At 36.3% G+C, this 21,863-nt stretch overlaps 1 protein-coding gene and 1 long non-coding RNA gene across 2 annotated transcripts in view; one reads left to right on the forward strand and one right to left on the reverse strand.

Annotated features, from left to right (window-relative positions):
* CCDC15 (coiled-coil domain containing 15) overlaps positions 1-21,863 on the forward strand; it is an 86,144-nt gene that overhangs the window by 10,881 nt on the left and 53,400 nt on the right. The window contains exons 5-13 of the mRNA XM_030332767.1: positions 2,404-2,517; positions 7,185-7,307; positions 7,566-8,219; positions 8,803-8,925; positions 9,170-9,292; positions 11,083-11,157; positions 12,085-12,207; positions 18,033-18,125; positions 19,545-19,648. Of these exons, the coding sequence (XP_030188627.1) occupies positions 2,404-2,517; positions 7,185-7,307; positions 7,566-8,219; positions 8,803-8,925; positions 9,170-9,292; positions 11,083-11,157; positions 12,085-12,207; positions 18,033-18,125; positions 19,545-19,648 (1,532 nt within the window). The remainder of the gene's footprint in view (positions 1-2,403; positions 2,518-7,184; positions 7,308-7,565; positions 8,220-8,802; positions 8,926-9,169; positions 9,293-11,082; positions 11,158-12,084; positions 12,208-18,032; positions 18,126-19,544; positions 19,649-21,863) is intronic.
* On the reverse strand, positions 936-18,113 carry LOC115525531. Its single transcript, XR_003972387.1, has 4 exons — positions 18,031-18,113; positions 16,959-16,963; positions 7,287-7,290; positions 936-951 (listed from the first exon to the last, which is right to left on the reverse strand). It is a non-coding gene; the product is annotated as an uncharacterized LOC115525531 (long non-coding RNA).

Genomic DNA, 21,863 nt, shown 5'->3' on the forward strand with positions numbered 1-21,863 from the left:
TAAGGAATCTTCATTATCCCAGCCTGCCTTTTTACGCAAGATCTAGGTTATTGGTGAGCCTATAGCTTGGGAGGCCCACTTAATAATTTGATTTGTAAAATTCCCCTATTTTCTATATTTTTGTTTAATGCTTATGAACATTGACTTTGGTCCTTGTATTCGTTTCTTTTGTCTGCTGTTAACAAATTACCTCAAACTTAGCGACTTGAAATGACAAATTAATTCTCTTGAAGTTCTCGAGGCCAGAAGTCCAAAATCAGTTTCAGTGAGCCAAAATGAAGGTATCAGCAGGGTCTCTTCCACAGATTCTAGGAGAAAATTTGTTCCTCGACTCTTCTAGTTTTTGGTGTCTGCTGGCTTTCCTTTCCTTGTGGTTACATCGTACCAATCACTGCTTCTGTCTTTACATCACCTTCTTCTTTTCTGTATGCCACATCTTCCTCTGCCATCTCTCTCATAAGGACAGTTGGGATGGCATTTAGGGCCCATATGGATAGTCCAGGATTATCTCCTCATCTTAAGATCCTTAATTTAATAATATCTGCAAAGCCCCTTTTTTCTTATAAAGTAACGTTTATAGGTTTCAGGGATCAGGACCTGGTGTCTTTGAGTGTCCATTAGTCAGCCTATTACAGTCCTCAGAGCTGGTCCTTGAAAGGGCTTTCGGGTTGAGGTTTGATGAAGGGTTATGGTAATGACAGAGAAATGGAAAGACTATAACATATATTCCAACTGCTGGACCCGTTGAAATATCCTGCTTAAGGGACTAAAATCAATCTGTGACTCTGATAGAGGTTTGGACTTGTTGGGAGATGTAGATTATGTATCCTTATTTTAAATCTGTTACAACAGCTATTTTGAATCCTTGGTCACATTGTGTAGGGCAATAACATCTACTATACTTGGCAATGAGTAAAAGCAGGCACATTTGTGGCTCTGTATTTTCTATAACTTTAACTGTACATATATCTCTTTTTATAGAATGATTACCTCTATCTTGATCCCTTTAGCCATTCTGCTAACCAAATTTAGAAGTCCTCCTGTTAGGGGTGCCTGGGTGGCTCAGCCGGTTAAGCAACTGACTTAGGCTCAGGTCACGATCTCACGGTTCGTGAGTTTGAGCCCCACATCGGGCTCTGTGCTGACGGCTCAGAGCTTGGAGCCTGCTTCTGATTCTGTGTTTCCCTCTCTCTCTGCCCCTCCCTGCCTTGCTCTCTGTCTCTCTCTCTCTCTCTCTCAAAAATAAACATTAAAAAATTTTTTCTTAAAAAAATAAGTCCCCTCTTAGTAAAATAAAGAGTAATGTTTCAACCTGATTTCTCTGGTGAGAAGTGTAGACCTTTAGAAGCAAGGACAAAACAGGTGATATGCTGTAGGGAAACTGCACCGGTAGTGAGAGTGTTTTTATCCCTAGCTCACCATTAGTAAAAACCAAAGTGTTTGTTATTTATATCTGTAAATCATAGTCATGATTTACTTTCCAGGGAGAATTGATATCATTAACTTTTACTGGATTGGTTGGAACTGGTCCTGACTTTGCCTTAATTTTACTTTGTAGTATAGGGGTATGCTTTTCTTCTACATGATGTAGTGCTTAGCCTAAAACATGGTACTTTGTTCATTTCTGTATTTTCTTTAAGGGAACATTCTGTGCAGATTTGTGAAAAATAAAATAGGCTATGCTCTTCTGAAAAAGAGATCAAAACAGGTGCTTACTGAAATGACCTGGTAGATGTAAGGAATGAACACAAAGTCAATGTGTTTAATATTAATACTCATTATCAGCTGTTACTTAGAGTACTTGAAACAAATGGGTTCTGTTGAGATGTTGGAGTTTGTGTTCTGAGTTAACTTAGAAAGGCTTCCTGGGAGAAGGGGGGTTTGAGAAAAGACTTTGAATAGCTATAGGTTTCAAATGTTAGGGGTGAAGAAGGGATTCTTGTAAACAGGAAAAAAGATTTTAGAGGGACTAGGAATGGAGTCCTCTAGCAAGGAGTGATAAAAGTGGTTAGGCATGCAAAGACTAGTCGAAGAAATAACTCCTTATTGAGAAGATGGATAGGAGGTAAAGAATATATTTGCTCATAATTTCTAAAATTATTAATTAAAACTTTTAGGTTCTGATATTTTGTGTACATTCTTAATACAAAGCATATATTGTTGAAAAATGATTTGAATAACAGCCCTTAAATCAAGTTATGAAATAACAGTATTTTAGAATAATGAAAGTCATGTTGTAAAAGTACTGTCAGCAAACCACAGTCTCCTTTGCAGGTAATCCTCTTGTCTTAGGTCTGGCATTTTTTAATAATAGGGGCCTGTTTTCCTGTTGGAACACTTAGTGAATTTGGTATTAAAACTTTAGCCTGTTTTTGTTTGCTCTTTTTTCCCTTTCCCTGGCAGCTTAGTCAAACCATGAAACAGGCTCGTCACCGACTGGCATCATTTAAGACTGTGAACAAAAAAAATGTTTCAGTGTTTCCAGATGGTAGAAGAAAAACCTTTCCCCACCAAGAGGTAAATTAATTTCTAATAAATTGTTGTAAAAAGTACACATAAATATTTATTTACATCTCAACATTATTTAGAACTGTAAAAATAATTGGAAATAACCTGAAATATCCAATGGTAGGGAATGGTTAAAAAATTATGGTGTATCCATATATAGCTATTGTAAAAAAAATATGCTTTCAAAGAATATCTAAAGACAGAAGTGTCTGTGATACAAAATTAAGTGAAAAAAGTAGGATACAAAATTATATACAATATATTCTGAATTAAAAAAAAATTATGCAGCCAATGTTTATAGAATGTCTGTCATTACCAAGGATTGTTCTAGAAGCAGGAAAAAAAAGATAGACAAAGATCCCTCCAGGAGCATCTGTGCTAGCAGGGAAGCAAATAATAAGCAAATAAATGTAGAATATTTTTCAAACAATAAAAAAATAAAGATAAAGCGATGGGAAGAGAATACTATGTGCGGAGACAAAAGCCTGGAAAGAAATGGACCAAGAGGTTAATACTGATTATTTATGGTTAGTGTTAGTACAGGTGATTTTTATTTTCTTCTCTTGGTTTCCCTATTTAAAAAATTTTCCATAAAGTATATATTTTACTTTCTCGTTAGGAAAAAATCAGTACTGTTATTATTTAAAAAAATTTTTTTAATGTTTATTCTTGAGAGAGAGGGAGAGACAGACAGAGCATGAGCAGGGGAGGGGCAGAGCAAGAGAGGGACACAGAATCCAAAGCAGGCTCCAGGCTCTGAGCTGTCGGCACAGAGCCTGATGTGGGGCTTGAACTCATGAACTGTGGGATCATGACCTGAGCTGAAGTCAGACGCTTAACCGACTGAGCCACCCAGGAGCCCCAATACTGTTATTATTTAAAAAGAAATTCTTTTGATTCAAAATACAAGGTTAGAGTGAATAATTGGAACATAGATGCAGAGCTAGACTTAAAAGGATATTTAAGGCTATACTTGTAAAATGATATTGTTCTGTGGCTGTTTATTTCAGTGTTCACAGATTTGGATCCTAAAAATAAACTCATGTATTTTCCTGTGTGTACTTAATTTTGGCATGAATATCAAGTTTTGATAGAAAGCATCTAGTAAAATGGACCATCTCATCTTTTTTACTCTATTTTTTTTGTGGCCCTCATCACCTCTGTCTCTTAGTTCTTTCTTAGTTTTGCTTCCTAGATTATGTATATACATGTGTGTGTGTGTGTGTGTGTATGTTTTTGGAAAGAAATGGATATATATATATATATATATATATATAAATATATATAAAAATGTTTTTGTATTTTTTGTTAAGTATCTCAACACAACCATCAAAAACATTTGTCTTTTATGTATTTGTAATTTGTAGAATACTAATCTATGTTTCCCTCTTCAGTGATAGTAAGATATTTATAGTTAAATATATAAATATATGGTGTGTATCACAAAAGACATTCCATCCCAGGTACGTTTAGTATGGTTACCCTTTTGTAGCATTGCCTTGTTAGGACTCTCAAGATAGAATTTCTTTTGTACCAAACTTCTCAGTGGCTTGGTTTTTGGACAGTTTTCATACTATGGATTTGGCGACTGTAGTTTGTGCCAGTACTGACTTCAGAGTAGTATTAGAATGAAGTGATTGGACACGTTCTAGCAAACCAGAAAAAAAGGGTTATCAGATCCTAGAGACTGATATTTTATGTTGTGTGGAATATGTTCAAGCCTTTCAATTGATGCTTTTCCAGAAAAAGTACTGAAATAAATACTTATCCAGTAGAGGGAGAAGGATTAAGTCTGAGGTAACATCCTTCTATAAACCAGTTTTATATGTCAAAGATGCCATTTAAATGTAATTCGTGATGATGATGATGATGATGATGATGTATTCAGACTTCCTGCTTATTGCTTCCAAAGAATACATGTGTATTTTTCAGCTAGAACATTGGAAACATATCTCCATAGAAATGAGAATGATCTAAGAAATTCGTGAAAATTTTCACATTTCTTATATCATGTATGTGGTTGTTCCCTCAATTCTGAATAGTTTTCTACCCCCTCAGTTTTGTGAGGTGGAAATCTGCCAGTCAGAAAGGACACAATCTGTAACCTGGTTGAACTCTTGTTTCATTTCCTTGTTAGACTTATTTTTACTGACCTTAGAATCTGTCTGGTTGTTTTTGTTATTCCAGATTTGGAGGTACAGTTAGAAGATATACTTGCTTGCCCACTGTTGGGTCACTAAGACAAAATCATAAGCGTCCTAAAATTGTTACTGGCTGGTATAGGAACAAGTGGTCATTTATAAAGTTAATATATTCTCCTACCAGCATATTTCCTTCCATATGTTTGATGTGTGAGTGATTTATTTGTAAATCTGAAGTAGAACTAACTACTTGTTTTTCTTTATTCTATGTTAAACCACCATAATCTGTTAAAATTACTCCAGATCTTTCACGAAAACTCAACCCAGTATCATAAGCATATTACTTTCTCTAGACCATTTATTGCTGTATCATTTTTTTTCTTTCTTTCTTTCTTTCTTTCTTTCTTTCTTTCTTTCTTTCTTTCTTTCTTTCTTTCTTGTTTTTTTAAGAAAGCATTTTGTAGGGAACCGTCATCCCTCAAGATAAATATAGGAACAAAAGAACAATTGCTCTTTAAGTTCCATCAAGGTCTTTGGACTTTTAACTACTTTGCATTACCAGAAATTTATAGAAAATCAGGGAGGGAAATGTAGAGTAGAGGGGGGAAAAATGGCTTGTTAGAGCCATCCACAGCTAATTAAGGTTGGGTTTAAGGGATAAAATTCTAATGTCCAGTAGTGTCTTTTTTCTAACAGTTTTATTGAGATATAATTTATATACTATACTATTTACCAGTAGTGTTTTTTCCTAACAGTTGTATTGAGATATAATTTATATACTATACTATTTACCCACTTAAAGTATACATTTCAGTTATTTTTAGTGTATTCACAGGTTTGTGCAAATGTCAACATAATCTAATCTTTATAACACTTCCTTAACCCCTAAAAGAAACCCTATTCTCATTAGCCATCACTTTCTGTTCCCTCCCTTTCCCTACCCCCAGTCCTAAGCAACTAATCTACTTTCTGTCTGTATAGATTTGCTTATTCTAGACATTTCATATAAGTGGAATCATATAATATATATAATATATGGTCTTTTGTGACCTGGCTTCTTTTGCTTTGCCTAATGTTTTCAAAGTTTATTGTAGAATGTGTCAGTACTTCATCCCTTTTTTATTGCTGAATAATATTCCTTTTATGGCTATATCACATTTGGTATATCCATTCATCAGTTGATGGACCTCTTGGCTTTTATGAATAACTGTGCTACAGACACTTGTGTACATGTCTTTGTGTGGGCATTCTTTTTTTTAGTAGTGGAATTTGGAGGTTATAGGGTCACTCTATGTTTAACCTTTTGAGAAACTGCCAAGCTGTTTTTCATCAGCAATATATGTGGGTTCCAATTTCTCCACATCCTCTCCAATATTTACTATTGTCCATCTTTTTGATTATTGCCATCTTAGTGGTATGAAGTGATATCTCACTGTACTTTTGATTTGTGTTTTCCTGATGACTTATGATCTTGAGTATCTTTTCATGTGCTTATTGCCCCATTTATATGTCTTGTGGAGAAAGTGTCTGTTCTAATGTGGTGGTGTCCATTTTTTGATTGAGTTATTTGTTTTTTCATTATTGAGTTATAAGAGTTCTTTATATATTCTGAATACATGTCCCTTACGAGATACATGATTTACAAATATTTTCTCCCATTCTATAGATTGTCATTTCACTTTCTTAATGCTATCATTTGTACAAAATTTTTTCTTTTGGTGTAGTTCAATTTATCTATTTTTTCTTTTGTTGCATGCTTTTGATTTAATACCTAATAAACCATTGCTTAATCTTTTTTTTTTTTTAAGTTTGTCTATTTATTTATTTTGAGACACACACACACACACACATACACATAGAGTGCATGAGCATGGGAGGGGCAGAGAGAGGGGGAGAGAGAAAATCCCAAGAAGGCTCCCCACTACAGGACTCGAACCCACAAACTGTGAGATCATGACCTGAGCTGAAGTCAAGAGCCAGACACTTAACTGGCTGAGCCACCCAGGCACCCCAACCATTGCTTAATTTCAAGTCATCAATATTTTCTACCATGTGCTCTCCTAAGAATTTTATAATTTTAGTTCTTACATGATCTATTTTGAGTGAATTTTTATATGTGGTGTGAGGAAGTGTTTTAAGTTAATTCTTTTTGCATATGAATAACCACTTGTCCCAGTACCATTTGTTGAAAAACTATCCTTTCTCCATTGAATTTTCTTGGCACTCTTGTTCAAAATCAGTTGACTGTAAATGTGAGGGTTTATTGATGTCTTAATATTGTCTTCAGAGATCCATGAACATGGGATGTTTTTCCACTTATTTAGATATTTTTAAATTCTGTTCAACAGTGTTTTATAGTTCTCAGTATATAGTTTATACTTCTTTTGTAATATCTTGTTTTTATAATATTTGATTATATTGACCTACTTCCTAAATTATATTAAAAGTGTGCTGAAGCCTAGGATTTTATTGTAATTACACTGTTTCTACCTGTAATAGATATTTCTTTTTTCATTTTGATTGTGTGTTTTGTAGGAACCTGACTCTGAGGAATCTTCGTCTATTTTGATAGATAAAAAAGGGAGAGAAAATTTGTTTTGGGGAGACCAACAGGATCTCCTTTCTGAAGACAGGGACAAACCTTTCAGCAGAGTTCAGGTAAAGCTGAGTAAAAGGAGATAGTATGATAGAAATTAAACTAATTGTGATTTGGATTAGGGATGCCAGTATTGTTGTACTGGTTTGGGATTATAGATTTTGGTTTTGTTAAGTTGAGCAAAGATCCTGATTTCCATTTTATTATAGTAATTTGTTTGACCACTATATCTTTTTGAGATTATTTTAGGAGTCTTATGGAAAACCTAGAGTGTTGCTACTACCTGGCATTCTATATTTGATGTTTATGTTCACTTTTAGAAAGCACAATTCAAAAATCCATTATTTGCTGTGATGAAAGAGGAAGAGCAAAAGCAGTTAGATCTTCAAGGCCTTCAGGATATTCTGCCAGAAGCCCAGGATTATCTTCCAGAAGCCCAAGGTGATCTGCTGAAAATCCAGGGTGATTTGACAGGAGTCCAGAGTGTTGAGCTAGAAGCTAAGAGTATTGAGCCAAGGCTCAGCACCCAGGTTGTTGAGGTGGAAGGCCAAGCCACTGAGCCTGAAGCCCAGGCTGTTGAGCCTGAAGCCCAGGCCACTGAGCCTGATGCCCAGGCTGTTAAGACAGAAACTCAGGATATTATGCCAGAAGCCCAGAGTATTGAACTAGAAGATGGGAGTATTGTGTCTGAAGTCCAAGATTTGCTACCCAAAGAACAGTGTGTTCTTCCCACAGACCAGAATGTTCTACTCAGATGTCAGGACCAGGACTTTCTACCTAAAAACCAGGTTTTTCTACCCAAAGACCAGAATATTCTACCCAAATGTCAGGACCAGCATGTTCTCTCCGAAGACCAGAATATTCAGTCCAAATTTCAGGACCAGGATTTTCTACTCAGAGACCAACACCAGCATTTTCTATTCAGAGACCTGTGTGTTCTCCCCAGAGTACAGGATTTTCCACCCAGAGATCAGGTAAAATAGAGTGGAAAGGAGATATAACAAGAAAAAATAGCCAGTTAAATTTTGGAGTGGGATTTGGAAGGACTCAATTGCAGCTGATTTGGAGAGTCATAGTTGGAAAAAGTAGTCTTCTCATTAATTTCTCAAAAGTCTAGGGTTCTCATTAAGTGTTAAAGTATTATCAGCAACATATTACTCCTGTCTGGACAATTTACTTTTTTTTTTTTTTTTAAATCTTCATATTAGGGAAAATCTGGCAGCCATTATCTGCTTTGACACCTGAAAGATGGAAAAAGGCATGGCCCACAAGTGTGCCAACAGTATCTTTTACTATTTAGGTTCCAGCGCCGGCCCTCTACCAGAGATCAGTTAGACCGAAAATAAGAAGAAAGGGATCAACAGGAAGTAAATTATATAGGGTCATAACTGGATGTGTATGGAATAGAGTATATAATGTTTTCTTTTATTCCATACCATGTTAAGCTATATTCTGACCTCAGTTCATTCCAGAATTCTCACCACAGCCTAAAGTATGATTGGTTAACTTGTCTTTCTTAAGTGAACAATTGATATTTTGTGTTTGTTCTTTTTTTAGAAGGCAAATTTGAAGCAGCCAGCATCAATTTTGACAGACAGGAGAGGGAGAGAGGTGTTTCCTCTGGATGCCCGTCAGGATCTTCTACACAGCACTCAAGATCAGACCTCCATCAGGGACAAGGTAGAATAGAAAAAGGAGAGAGACCAGCAGGAACTGAATCGTTCTGGGTTTAGTTTGGAACTTGCAATGGTTGTTTTCAGCTAGACTTCAAAAATGACAAAAATCATGGCTTTCTGTTTTATTCCATATTTCACATTATCTTGAGTTTAAAAAATTACTGTAAGGCTTTCAATAAAGTCTGTAGTATTGCTAGCATATTACTTCCACTGGGCAATTTATAATTAATGTTTTTGTTTTCTTTTAGAAAGTACGCTTCAAGGAGTCATATTCTGATATGTCAAGTGAGAAAGGGAGAGAAGGCTTTTCCCTGGCAAGTTATCAGTACCTGCCTCCTAAACTCCAGGACTATGCCTTCATCAGAGATCAGGTAGAACAGAATAAAAAGGAAATAAACAGGAGATAAAGTAACTGGGTTTTATACATTCTCAGTAATTGGTAATGTGAAGTATAGAATCAGGTGCAAAAGACCCTGGTCTAGTGAATGTATCCAATCAAATCAGTTCTGTCATTTGGAAGGTTGATAAATCACATTCATATTCTTAGTGTAGAATCAGACCATTTCAGTTTACTAAGATGATGCTACAACTTCTGCTGAAGCCCACAGTATTACCATAAACATACTGTCCCTACATGGATAGTGCAGGAAAAAGTGGCAGATCCTAAATTACTAAACATGAGGGGTTTGTCAGACTCTTCTGTTCATGGTTTAGGATTACAAATTCAGGTCTACAGCGTTGAGCTAAACGTGTTACATCCTTATTCAAGTCCAAATGTATCAGAATATCCTCACCTGGTACCATTTCCCTGGAGTTCTCACCAAAGCCTACAATATTAGATTAGCACATTGCCCTGGTCAGATGATTTGTTTTCTGTTTTTATTCCTTTAGAACATGTTTCTCAAGGAACTGCCATCTTTTATGAGAGCAGAGAGAGTGAGTGATGAATTGCCTCTGGAGTACTATCAGTATGTTAAACCTAAAGCCAGGACAGCCTTTCCTAGAGAACATGTAGAGCAAAAACAGTGGGAGGACTATCTCCTTCCTGAAATAGTAACAGAGACAAAATTACTTAATATTGGGGTTGGAGCTTATCAAGCTAGTTCGCACGTAGGCTACATAGAAATAAAACTGCTGGGGGCGCCTGGGTGGCTCAGTCGGTTAAGCGGCCGACTTCGGCTCAGGTCACGATCTCGCGGTCCGTGAGTTCGAGCCCCGCGTCGGGCTCTGTGCTGACAGCTCAGAGCCTGGAGCCTGTTTCAGATTCTGTGTCTCCCTCTCTCTGACCCTCCCCTGTTCATGCTCTGTCTCTCCCTGTCTCAAAAAATAAATAAAAAAAAAAAAAAAAAAAAAGAAATAAAACTGCTGGAGGGAAGATAAGAGCATAACATCTTCAGTTATTTTGAAATGTGCCAGACCTAAAGTCTGTCCAGGTGAGAAAGCATACCTCTGTCATTGGGGTTAACCAAGAGACAGGGTTTATGTAATATTGATTGGTTAACAGTAAATTGTTCTTTGTAAACTCATATCCTGGAGGCTTATTTGGCTTTCTGCATTTAGTCTCGTAAATACTGAAGGGCTTCTACTCTTGACCAACTGAGGCAGTACACCAAAACCAGGCATCCAGTTTGCAAACCAGTTATGATGAAGGACAAAACGAGCTGTTTGCCACCTCAGAACTTCCTGAACCTCTAGTGTTTGTGCATGCAGTTACTGGGGACATTGAGTAGGAGTACTTGTGGAAATGACACAAGCTTGTGTTCTGGCTGTACCTTGGGAAAATGTAAGCAACATTATAAAAATACTGCTTTGTTGCCTTATCTGCTTCCATTTGTTGAATAAGGGGATACCCCGTGCAAAAAAAAAAGGTACCAGAATAATCTGGGATTTGCTTTCAAATAGTCCAGGAAAAAAGTGGCAAAAGAGATAGATGGAAAAAAAACGTTACTAATTATTGAAGTTGGGGGATGGGTATCTTGGGATGCATTATACTATTTTCTTTCCTACTTTGATTTATGTTTGGGAATTTTGTACTAATAGATGGAAGCACACGTACACACCAATTCTGTTATATTATCCTCCGCTAGTATTATTTTGGATTTGTCAGTGATGTCTAAAATCATTTCTGCTTACACAGTTTTATATTTTGTTTTTCCTTTAGAACAAGTGTCTCAAGCAACCTGCATCTTTTGAGAAACGGGAGATTGAAAGAAGAATTGTTTCTGGAGTGCCATCGGTATGTTTCACCCAGTGTTTAAGACCTAGCCTCTCTCAGGGAATAAGCAGAGCAGAGTAGAGTGAGGAATAAGTAGCAGAGAATAAATTGCTTAGGTTTTGGCTCAAATTTAATAGGGCAATATAGTAACTGTTTAGGGATTCAGTGTTAAGGTCAGTATTAACGGGCAAAGCTGTGATGTCCTCTTGTTCTGTGATGTATCACACCATTCTGACCTGTTGAAACTACTTCAGGCCTCTTCACTGAAGCTTTTACTATTGCCCCGTCATGATGCTCCTGCTTAGGCAATTGATATTCAGTGTTTACGTTGTCTTTTAGCACAGGAGCTATGGGCAGGCCTTACATAATTTGACAGATGAGAGATGGAGAAAGGAGTTGTTTCCAGAGTGCTGTGAATATGTTTTACATGATATCCGGGATCCAAGTTCTGCCAGAGAACAGGTAGAGGAGAGTATAATAAAAAGTAAACAGCAGAAAGTAAATTAGAGTTTGATCTGGGCTTGCCAGAGCTTTGCTTCTAACAGCAGTGCTGCAGCTGCTGCTGGTGGTATTCTCTCTTACTCATACTGTCAATAATATTGTCAATAATATTATGAAAAGCAGCTTATGTTCATTAAGCACTTTCCATAATTAAAATAGTTCTAGAACTTTGTGTCCATTGTCTCATTTCTCATTTTGACAATAACCTGGGGAGATAGATACTATTATCCTTGTTTTATGGATGAAGAAGCTTATGGATGATTGCTTCGTGAATATAGTTAAGATCCATAATAGTGGCAGGAAGTGTAATGCATACTCATATGCATAATGTATCAGATTATTCTGACCTGCATGGAGTATGTCAGGGCTATCACTGCAGCCTACAGTACTTTTACTAGCATTATTTCACTGCTCGCATGCTTTGGTGAGTGCTTTTGTATGTTTTAGACCTTATGCTTCAGGCAGCAGCCGTCTGTTGGGACAGCAGAAAGATGGCAAGAGGATTTGTTTCTGGATGGCCATCAGCAACTTCCACCCAAGCACCAGAGAGAGGCTTCCAGCAGAAGACAGGTGGAGTATGAGTAATGGAATTTAGATAGGATTGGGCTGCAAGTGCTCAGGGTGAGCAAAAAGCAGATTCTTGTTTTATTTCATAGTGTGTAGAACCTATCCTGACATAAGATTACTGCTCTCACTGAAACCTTGGGTATTGTCAGGGGCACTTGTTGCCTATTGGAAAAGCTATATTTTATATATACATTCTTTTAGAAGAGGTGTTGTTTCTGGTGTGAGAGGGGAAGAAATGAGTGGTTTCTGAGGGAGAAGGGGCAGGAGAATCTTCTACCCATTGATCAGGCCTAGATCTCTGTCAGTAAGTTGGGAGAGCATAAGATGGGATCACCAAGAAATAAACTGTTCAGAGTTCAGGCTAGAGCTTGTTAGGGTTTATATATATAAGCGAAGCTTTGATGTACTGAGTTAAGATCTATAGTTTTTCAAGAAAATGTTAACAATATTCTGGCCTACTAAGATTTTTCCATGGTTTAGTGAAGTCTAGTTTATTCCCACTAGAATTTACCACTGTCTGGATAATTTCTATCTTGTGGTTGTATGTTATTTTAACAACAGAGCCTTCAGGCACCTAGTGTTGTTAGGATATATAAAACAGATAAAAAGACATTTCCTTTTGGCCTTTTTAAGAGAACAAGAAGAAAAGGAGCAGAAAGGCAGAAAGTAGGATTTGGGCTGAGGTTTTCAGGACTAAACTTTTAGCAGCTCTTTTGTAATTTTTAGTTTGGATCCATGAAGTTGGCCTAGAGGGATGCTGTCATGTTTATTCTACATTGTCATGTATTCTGAAGTATGCCAGGTTCTTTCCTACCTCAGGTCTGTTGCATATGTTTCTTTCCTTTATCTGGATAGCCATCTCTTTTTTTCTTCACAAAGCTGGTCCCTTCTCTTCCTTGAGGCTTCAGCTTAAAAGTTATCTCCTTAGAGGGGCGCCTGGGTGGCTCAGTCAATTAAGCGTCCAACTTCGGCTCAGGTCATGATCTCACGGTTTGTGGGTTCGAGCCCCATTTTGGGCTGTGTGCTGACGGCTCAGAGCCTGGAGCCTGCTTTGGATTCTGTGTCTCCCTCTCTCTCTTCCCCTCCCCTGCTCATACTTTGTCTCTCTCTATCTCTCAAAAATAAATGAAAATGTTAAAAAAAATAAAAGCTCCTTAAAAAAAACTAACCCAACCACCTTGTCAAAAATAAGTCTCCCTTCTGTTTTTTCTATCCTTGCATTCTCTTTCCTTCTCAGTACACAAAACAATTTGTAATTATTTATTCATTTAACATGTTTTTCACTGGTGTGTAAGCTTTATGAGGAGAGGTACCACACCTGTTTTTTTTTTTTACCAATACATGGACAGCCTTTAGAATATGGTGCCTGGTACCTGATGATCTCTTGCTAAATATGTTTTGAATGAATTAGTTAATCAAACATTTATTTATCACTTTGTTAGGTGTTAGCCATTGGTTAAGCACTAAATATCAAAGACACAATTGTGAATCAGAACTCAAATTTCAGACAGTCTAAAGAAGAGAGACTGACACCTAAGCAGATGATTACGAAGTAACATGACTGAAGGTAGAAGGTGCAGAGGGCATTAACTGAACACAAAAGAGGGGTACCTAACCCTGATCATTTGATCGAGGGTGCTGCCAAGTGGTCAGAACCTCTTCTTCATGTCCTTCTGCCATACAAGCCCTGAAAATCCTCACCCCTGGATCCGTCCTTTACCTTTTTAGGCTCCCAAAATAATCCTGCCTTATTGGAAAAAAACATTTCAATAGTGTAGATTTAGATCACATTCATACTTAGGGCTTAGAGTCACAGCTGGGTCCCTTGTGCCGCTTAGCATTTTGTCAGCTGCCTCTTCCTATGGGCCACACTTACAACTGTAAACCTTAAATACTTCTTAAGTTCTTACTGCGTCCCCATACTCTCAGACTTGTCATGAAGAAAATAGAAGCCATCACGCAATTACTCCCTCAGTCATTTGCTTTCTTGCCATTCTTACCTATTCCTGCTATCTCAGAAGAAGAGTTAACTGTCTTTGGACCATATTCTGGATTCTTCTGCCATCTTTTCTTCTGGATCCAATTTTGAATATTATACTGTGAGACTCTGGCTACTGTTGAAATCCTCTGAAGAATGTTATTTGTTTCTTTGTTCTAGTAGGCAATCAACCTGGTTAAATTTATACTATAAGTTCTTTCTCACTTCCTGTGAATAGGGTCTTGAATGTTTGATTCTCAGAGCCTTCATTATACTCCTTTAGGTCCATCCCATGCATGCCCAGTTTAGGGGTGATTTGGGGGTATATGCCAATTCATACACAGATTTAAGGAATCCACTTTTCTAGCTCATTCTTTTTCAGGATAAGAGGAAGAGTGAGCCCCCTATACTCTCCCCCGATACCATGGGCCACATTTCCTGGAATTTTTAATGAGAAACAGAGACAAAATTAGAGAGACAGAGAGACAGGTCCATAGTGAGCTTACTCTTTGCCCAGTGCTGGAAGTCCAGTTTTTCTTACTGTTTTGAAAGCAGAAAATGTTTCCATTTTTATTGTAGCAAAAGTAAACACAAATAAACAAAAAGAAAAAATAACCAAGAATTCCAGAGATGACTACCATCAGCCATTGTTGTGTATAATTTTCAGATTTTATCTATAACAAATAGATAAATAGCTTTAAACATAAGAGCTTGAATGAAATAATATAATCGATTCTTGTTATTCATGATAGTTATATAAAGTTGCCACACACACTGAATTGGTGAATGCTGAACCAATGTTGCTAGGGAAGATAACAGAGTTAGGTTTTTGTGAGCTTCTGATCATAACATTTTGGTCACTGATCAATACCTAACTTTATTTTATGTGAATTTCTGTTCAAAGATACCTTATTTAATATATGGTGTTGACTCATTAACATTGGACTCAGGGCCAATAACACTATAGCCCATTCCTGAATGACGCTTATCTAATACATGTATTTTCTCCATAAGGCACATCACAGCCTTCTTATGCTCAGGAATACTGGATAGTACTTTAGCATTGTGCTTGGGAACCATTTTAAACAGCAAAATCACCAACAAAATGCACAAAAATGCAAAAACCTGGGCACTAAATAGACCTTGAAAAGAATACTTGTTTACAGTATGAAGGCTGAAACAAAAAGAACAAAAAGCATCACCTTGTTTGACCTTAGCTGGCAACATGCACACCTGGTGACTCAAATTTTTCACAGCTCTGTACATGTCTGCAGATGACCATAAAAGCATTGCAAGTGTTAATTTTGGGATTACAAACAAATTTTAGTGAATAGGCAAATTCACAGATAAGGTGTGTGGGATTTTGAGAAATGACTGTAATTCACATACCATGTAATTAATCTAAACTATACAATTCAGTGTTTTTAGTATATTCAAAGGGTTGTGCAAACTTTGCCACAATGAATTTTAGAACATTTTCATCATACCCAAAAAGTCCTTACCCATTAGCGGCCAGTTCCTTTTTCCTCTCACTCTCACCCCCAGCCCTAGGCAACCAGTAACCCCTTTCTCTGTCTAGAGATTGCCTGTTCTGGACATTTCATATAAATGGGATCATGGAATCCATGATCACCCGTGGTCTTTGGTGACTGGCTTTTTTCACTTAAGTGTAACATTTGCAGAGTTCACTGACTTGTAGCATGTAGTAGTACTGTATTCCTATTCATTGGGTAATATTACATTTTATGCATAGAGCACATTTTATTTATCCGCTCATCAGCTGATGAATATTTGAATTGTCTCTGCTTCTTAGCTGTTATGATTAATGTTGCTGTGAACATTTGCATACAAGTTTTTTTGTGGATGTGTTTTCATTTCTCTTGAGTATACCTGTAAGTGGAATTGCTGGGACTCTATGCTTAACCTTTTGAAGAACCACCAAACTCTTTTCCAAAGTGGCTGCACTATTTTTCATTCCCTCCAACAGTGCATGAGGGGTCCAATTTCTTCACATTCTCACTAATACTTATTATCTGTCTTTTTAATTATAGCTCTCTTAATGGGTGTGAAGTGGTATCTCATTGTCGTTTTGATTTACATTTTTCTGATGGTTAATGGTGAGCATCTTTTCACATGTGTATTCACTATTTGGATATTTTTTTTTTTTACAGAACTCCTTATTAGATTATCTGTCCAATTTGTAATTGAGTTACTTATCTTTTTATCATTGAGTTTTGTGAGTTCTTAATGTATCCTACATATAAGCCCCTTATTATATGATTTACAAATGTTTTCTCCCATTTTGTAGGCTTTTTGTTTTCTTGATGGTTTCCTTTGTAGCACAAAAGTTTTAAGTTTTGAAGAAGTTTAAGTTAGTTGTTGTTTTTTTTTCTTTGTGGCTTGTGCTTTTAATGTCATATCTAAGAAACCATAACCTAATCCAGGATCATGAAGATTTATTCCAATGTGTTCCTCTAAGAATTTTATATCTCTTACATTTAGGTCTGTGATCTGCTCTGAGTTAATTTTCACATGTGGTATAAGGTATTCTTTTGCATGTGGATATCCAGTTCTCCCAACATCATTTGTCGAAATGACTCTTCTTACCCATTGATTTCTCTTTGTGATCTTGATAAAAAATCTGTTGTTTGTAAACATAATGGTTTCTTTCTGAACTGTCAGCTCTGTTCCATTCATCTATAAGTCTGTTCTTTTCTTTTTTTTTTTTTTTTCCCATAAATCTGTTCTTATGGCAGTACCACACTATCTTGATTACCGTAGCTTTGTGTTAAGTTTTGAAATTGGGAAGAGTAATTGCTCCAACTTTGTTCTTCTGTTTCAAAGCCATCTTAGCAACCTGGGTCCCTTGCATTTTCATATGAATTTTAGGATCATCCTGCCAACATCTGCAAAGAAGTCATCTGAAATTTTGATGGAGATTGCGTTAAATCTGTTGATTAATTTGGAGAGTACTGCCATCTTAACAATATTAAGTCTTCCAATCCATGAGCAGGAGATGTCTTTCCATTCATTTAGATCTTTTTAAATTTCTTCCAACAATGTTTTTAGGTTTCAGAGTATAAAACTTACAGTTCCTCTGTTAAATTTATTTTAAGTAAGTTTTTGATGGTATTTTAAGTGGATTTTTCCATTAATTTCATTTTCAGATTGTTCATTGCAAGTACATAGAAATACAATACTGATCTTATATCCTGAAACTTTGCTAAAAGATAAATAACTTCTAAGCTAAGAAAAAGTAATATTAAAATGACTTTAATTTCTGAAAGTTAGAGATCATAATTTGACTCATACAGTGTCAAAGCAGGTATACCAGGTTATATCATAAGGCTTTTATAGTAATATGGGGGAACTTTAGCTTCAGTTTCGTCCCTTCCATGTCAATTGATGTTATAACATTTTCAGGCCCTTCTTCTCTGGGCTTACACCCACCAAAGAGTTGTATAAATAGAAATTGATTACAGATTTAAGATAATAAGGGATCTGGCTTTATATCCTGGATTCAATCCCAAGCACATGCATAATACAGTGATTTCGAGCGATCACGTTAGAAGAACTTCCATTCTGAACATTTTGATTTGTTACTAATTCGTCCATGTTTTTGACCTGAATCATTTTCTTTGGTTTATTGTTTTTTTGTTTGGTTTATTTCCTTCTGACTCTGCTTCTTTCATTCTTTTTTTATTTATTTTATTTTATTGAGTTTTTGTTTGTTTTTATCCAATTGAGCTCAGGGTTACAGGAGAAAAGAATCAATAGATGAAAATAGCAAAAGCACATGCAGGGCTAGCTTTGGGCAGTTTTTTCACTTGTGTGACTGGACTTCTAACAGGTGTATGGTGAATGTCAGTCAAGATTGAACACCGAATTCCAAATTCCACTGGCACTTCAGTCTGGAGTAGATCAAGAAGAAGACAAGAAAGAGGTATGTAATGATAATTGCTTTTGGACACCAGCTTTTCTACTATAGTAGTGTGAAATTGGGAACAATTTATTGTGTACTTACACATTTAGAGCTAATACTACAAGTTCCATGGATAAAGGCAAAGAAGTTACTTGACTCTTTATAATGTGTTGAACTTTTCTTCTAAGCCCCTAGGATTTAAGATAACCTTGATGTAAAATCAGAGATCTGATCCTAGTGAATTTTTCCCATTAGTATATATTTGTTACAATGACCTAAAGGAAGAGTTTTAACTTATGACTTCCTTTTTTCCCTTCTCAGTCTAATGTTAGTTTAAACCAGCAGTTTTTAACACTGTCCATGTGCTAGAATCAGATGTGGAGCTTTTTTTAAAATACAAATGCCTGGACCCAAACCAGATACACTGATCAGTATCTGAAAAGGTAGGTTTGGGGCATCTGTGTTTTCAAAGAACACCACTGATAATTGTGATGTATCCTCAATATTAAGAACTGGCTATTAGACTTTCATAATTTTTACCGAAAGGACATCAGCTGCTCAAAGGGCAAAACCACGTCTGTGTGTGCACTAGTGCCCTTTGAGTAGCTTCTGTCCTTAAAAGAGAATGTATAAACCCAGAAGTATGAACAGGTCACACACAGGGCAGTAGCACTGCTTTTATTTTACTTGTTCCCTTTAAAAGTATGATGCTCAGATATTCCCAGTCCTTCTTCCCTCTTTCCACTGTATTAGGCTTGGTTTAGAGTATACTTTTGTGATGTGGTTTTAATTTTGAAAAGTTAAAGTGACTATTTTTCTTTCATAAAATACCTCTCATATTCTTTCTTTGGCCTTCTATGGTACTTATAACTTGGGAACACAGAGTAAATATAGTACTATATCTTATCATGTCCTATACAATCATTTCCTCAAGTGCTGTTGACAAAGGACTATACTAAGGACAAAAATCAATACTTCTTTCTCTGATTTGTCTGTAATATCTAATAGCCATGTGCTTGAGAATATAAAGCTGTTGCTGTATGTGATATTATCCTAGGTCACCATAAATAGAAATTAAGGACTGGGCGCATGCGTGGCTGATCGGTTAAGTGTCTGACTCTTGATATTGGCTCAGGTCATGATCTTGTGGTTGTGGGATCGAGATCTGTGTTGGGCTCTGTGCTGAGCACAGCCTGCTTGGCATTCTCTCTCTCCCTGTCTCTCCACCCCTCCTTCATGCATGTGCACATGTACATGTGCTCTCCCTCTCTCCTTCTCAAAATAAACAAATAAACTTAAAAAAAAAAAAGAAATTAAAGACTTAATTCCATGTGACTTTTGTAATATGTAGTTTTCTTGTCTATGGCACAAGGATATTTTCCTTCCTTGGGAAGTCCTCTGAGAGCAGAATCTTAAGAAATTTTAACTTCTTTCCTTTAGCGTCAAAAGCAATACCTGCGATACAGACGACTTTTCATGGATATTGAAAGAGAACAAGTAAAAGAACAACAAAGGCAAAAAGAACATCAAAAGAAAGCTGAAAAGTAAGTTCTTTGATCCTTATTATGAGCCTTCAATTGCCAGTTAAGATGATTTTGAAAACTAGGTTTTAGAAATCATTAGGCATAGTAGAAACAAGTGTTTTTGATCTGGAAAGAAGTATGAAAAGTTGGTTAAGAGCTATGTTTTGTTTTTTTTTTTTTGGTGGAAATTTTTTTTTTTTTTTGGAACAATCTTAAGTTTACAGCAAAATTAAGCAGAAAGTACAGAGAGTTTTATTTACCTCCTTTGCCTGTACATGTGGACTGCCTTCTCCACTCTCAACATCCTATAGCATGGTAGTACAGTTGTTACAACTGATAAACTTCCACTGACACATCATAATCCATATTTTACATTAGGATGCACTCTTAGTGTTGTATACATTCTTGTATATTTTGACGAATGTGTAATGATTTGTATCCAAATAATATAATATCATACAGAATAGTCTTACTGCCCTAAAATGCTTTTGCTCCACCTTTTCATCTTTCTCTTCCCCAGCCCATGGTAACCAATGATATTTTTATACTGTCTCCATTGTTTTGCCCAGAATGTTATATAGTTGGGATACAATATGTAGCCTTCTCAAATTAGCTACCTTTCACTTAGTAACATGCATTTAAGCTTCCTCTAATACCTTTCATAGCTTGACAGCTCATTTCTTTGTAGCACTGAGTAATATTCTATTGTCTGGATGTACCAGAGTTTATCCATTCAGCTTCTGAAGGATTTCTTGGTTTCTTCAAAGATACGGCAGTTATAAATAAAGCTGCTCTACATGTTCATGTGCAGGATTCATTTAGGTGTAAGTTTTCACCTCCTTTGGGTAAATACCAAGAAGTATCCTTGCTGGATCATATGGTAAGAGTATGTTTAGTTTTGAAAGAAACTGCCAAACTTTATTCCAAAGTGGCTGTACCATTTTGCATTTCTGTCAACAATGAATGAAAGTTTCTGTTGTTCCACATCCTCTCCAGCATTTGGTTTGTTAGTGTTTTGGTTGTCAGCCATTCTAATAGTTGTGTAGCAGTACCTTGTTGTTTTAATGTGCAGTTTGCTGATGACATATGATGTGGAGCACCTTTTCATATGCTTATTAGCCATCTGTACATTTTCTTTGGTGAGGTATCTGTTTAGGTTTTTGGCTCACTTTGTAATTGGACTATTTGTTTTCTTATTCTGGAGTTTTAAGGGTTCTTTGTTTTGGATAATAATCCTTTATCAAATGTGTCTTTTACAAATATTTTCTCCTCATCTGTGGCTTTAAGTCTCATTCTTTTGATACTGTCTTTTGGAGAGCAGAAGATTTTAATTTTAATGAAGTCCAGCTTATAATTGTTTTTTTTAATCTATCATGCCTTAGGTATTGTATCTAAAAAATTGAGGTACCTGGGTGGCTCAGTCGGATAAGCATTTGACTCTTGATTTCAGCTCAGGTCATGATCTCATGGTTCATCAGATAGAGCCCTGTGTTGGGCTATGTACTGACAGTGCTCTCTCGTGTGCACTTTCTCTCTCTCTCTCTCTCAGAAAACAAAAAAACATATATATATATATATAAAATTATTTGCCATACTCAAAGTCACCTAGATTTTTCTTTTGTGTTATCTCCTAAGAATTTTGTCATTTTGTGTTTTACATTTAGCTTGATAATCCATTTTGAGTTAATTTTTATAAGGGATGTAAGATCTGTGTCTGGATTCATTTTTCTGCACATGGACATTCAGTTGTTCCTATACCATTTGTTGAAAAGACTATCTCTGCTTCCCTGTATTGCTTTTGCTCCTTTGTCAGAGATCAGTTAACTTTATACCGGTCTATTTCTGGGCTCTCTTTTCTGTTCCACTGACCTATTTGTCAATTCTTTTGCCAATACCACACTGTCTTAAAAGAGAAATGATGCCTATGAGAGACTCACTTTAGCTTTAAGGACACATATAGGCTGAAAGTGAAGGGATGGAAAAAGATATTCCATGCAGTCAGTGGTCACCAAAATAGAGTGGGGGTGTCTATCCTTATAGAAGACAAAATAGATTTTAAGCTGAAAGGGGTCACAATAGACAAAGAAGGTTCTTATATAAATTTATCAATATGGTATAACAATTAAAAATATTTATGCACCCAACATCAGAGTACCTAAACAGAAAGCAAATAATAACAGAATTGAAAGGAGAAATAAACACCAATACAATAATAGTGGGAGACTTTAGTACCCTC

The sequence above is a fragment of the Lynx canadensis genome, chromosome D1, assembly GCF_007474595.2.
Source record: "Lynx canadensis isolate LIC74 chromosome D1, mLynCan4.pri.v2, whole genome shotgun sequence".
In the NCBI taxonomy this organism is placed as follows: Eukaryota; Metazoa; Chordata; class Mammalia; order Carnivora; family Felidae; genus Lynx; species Lynx canadensis.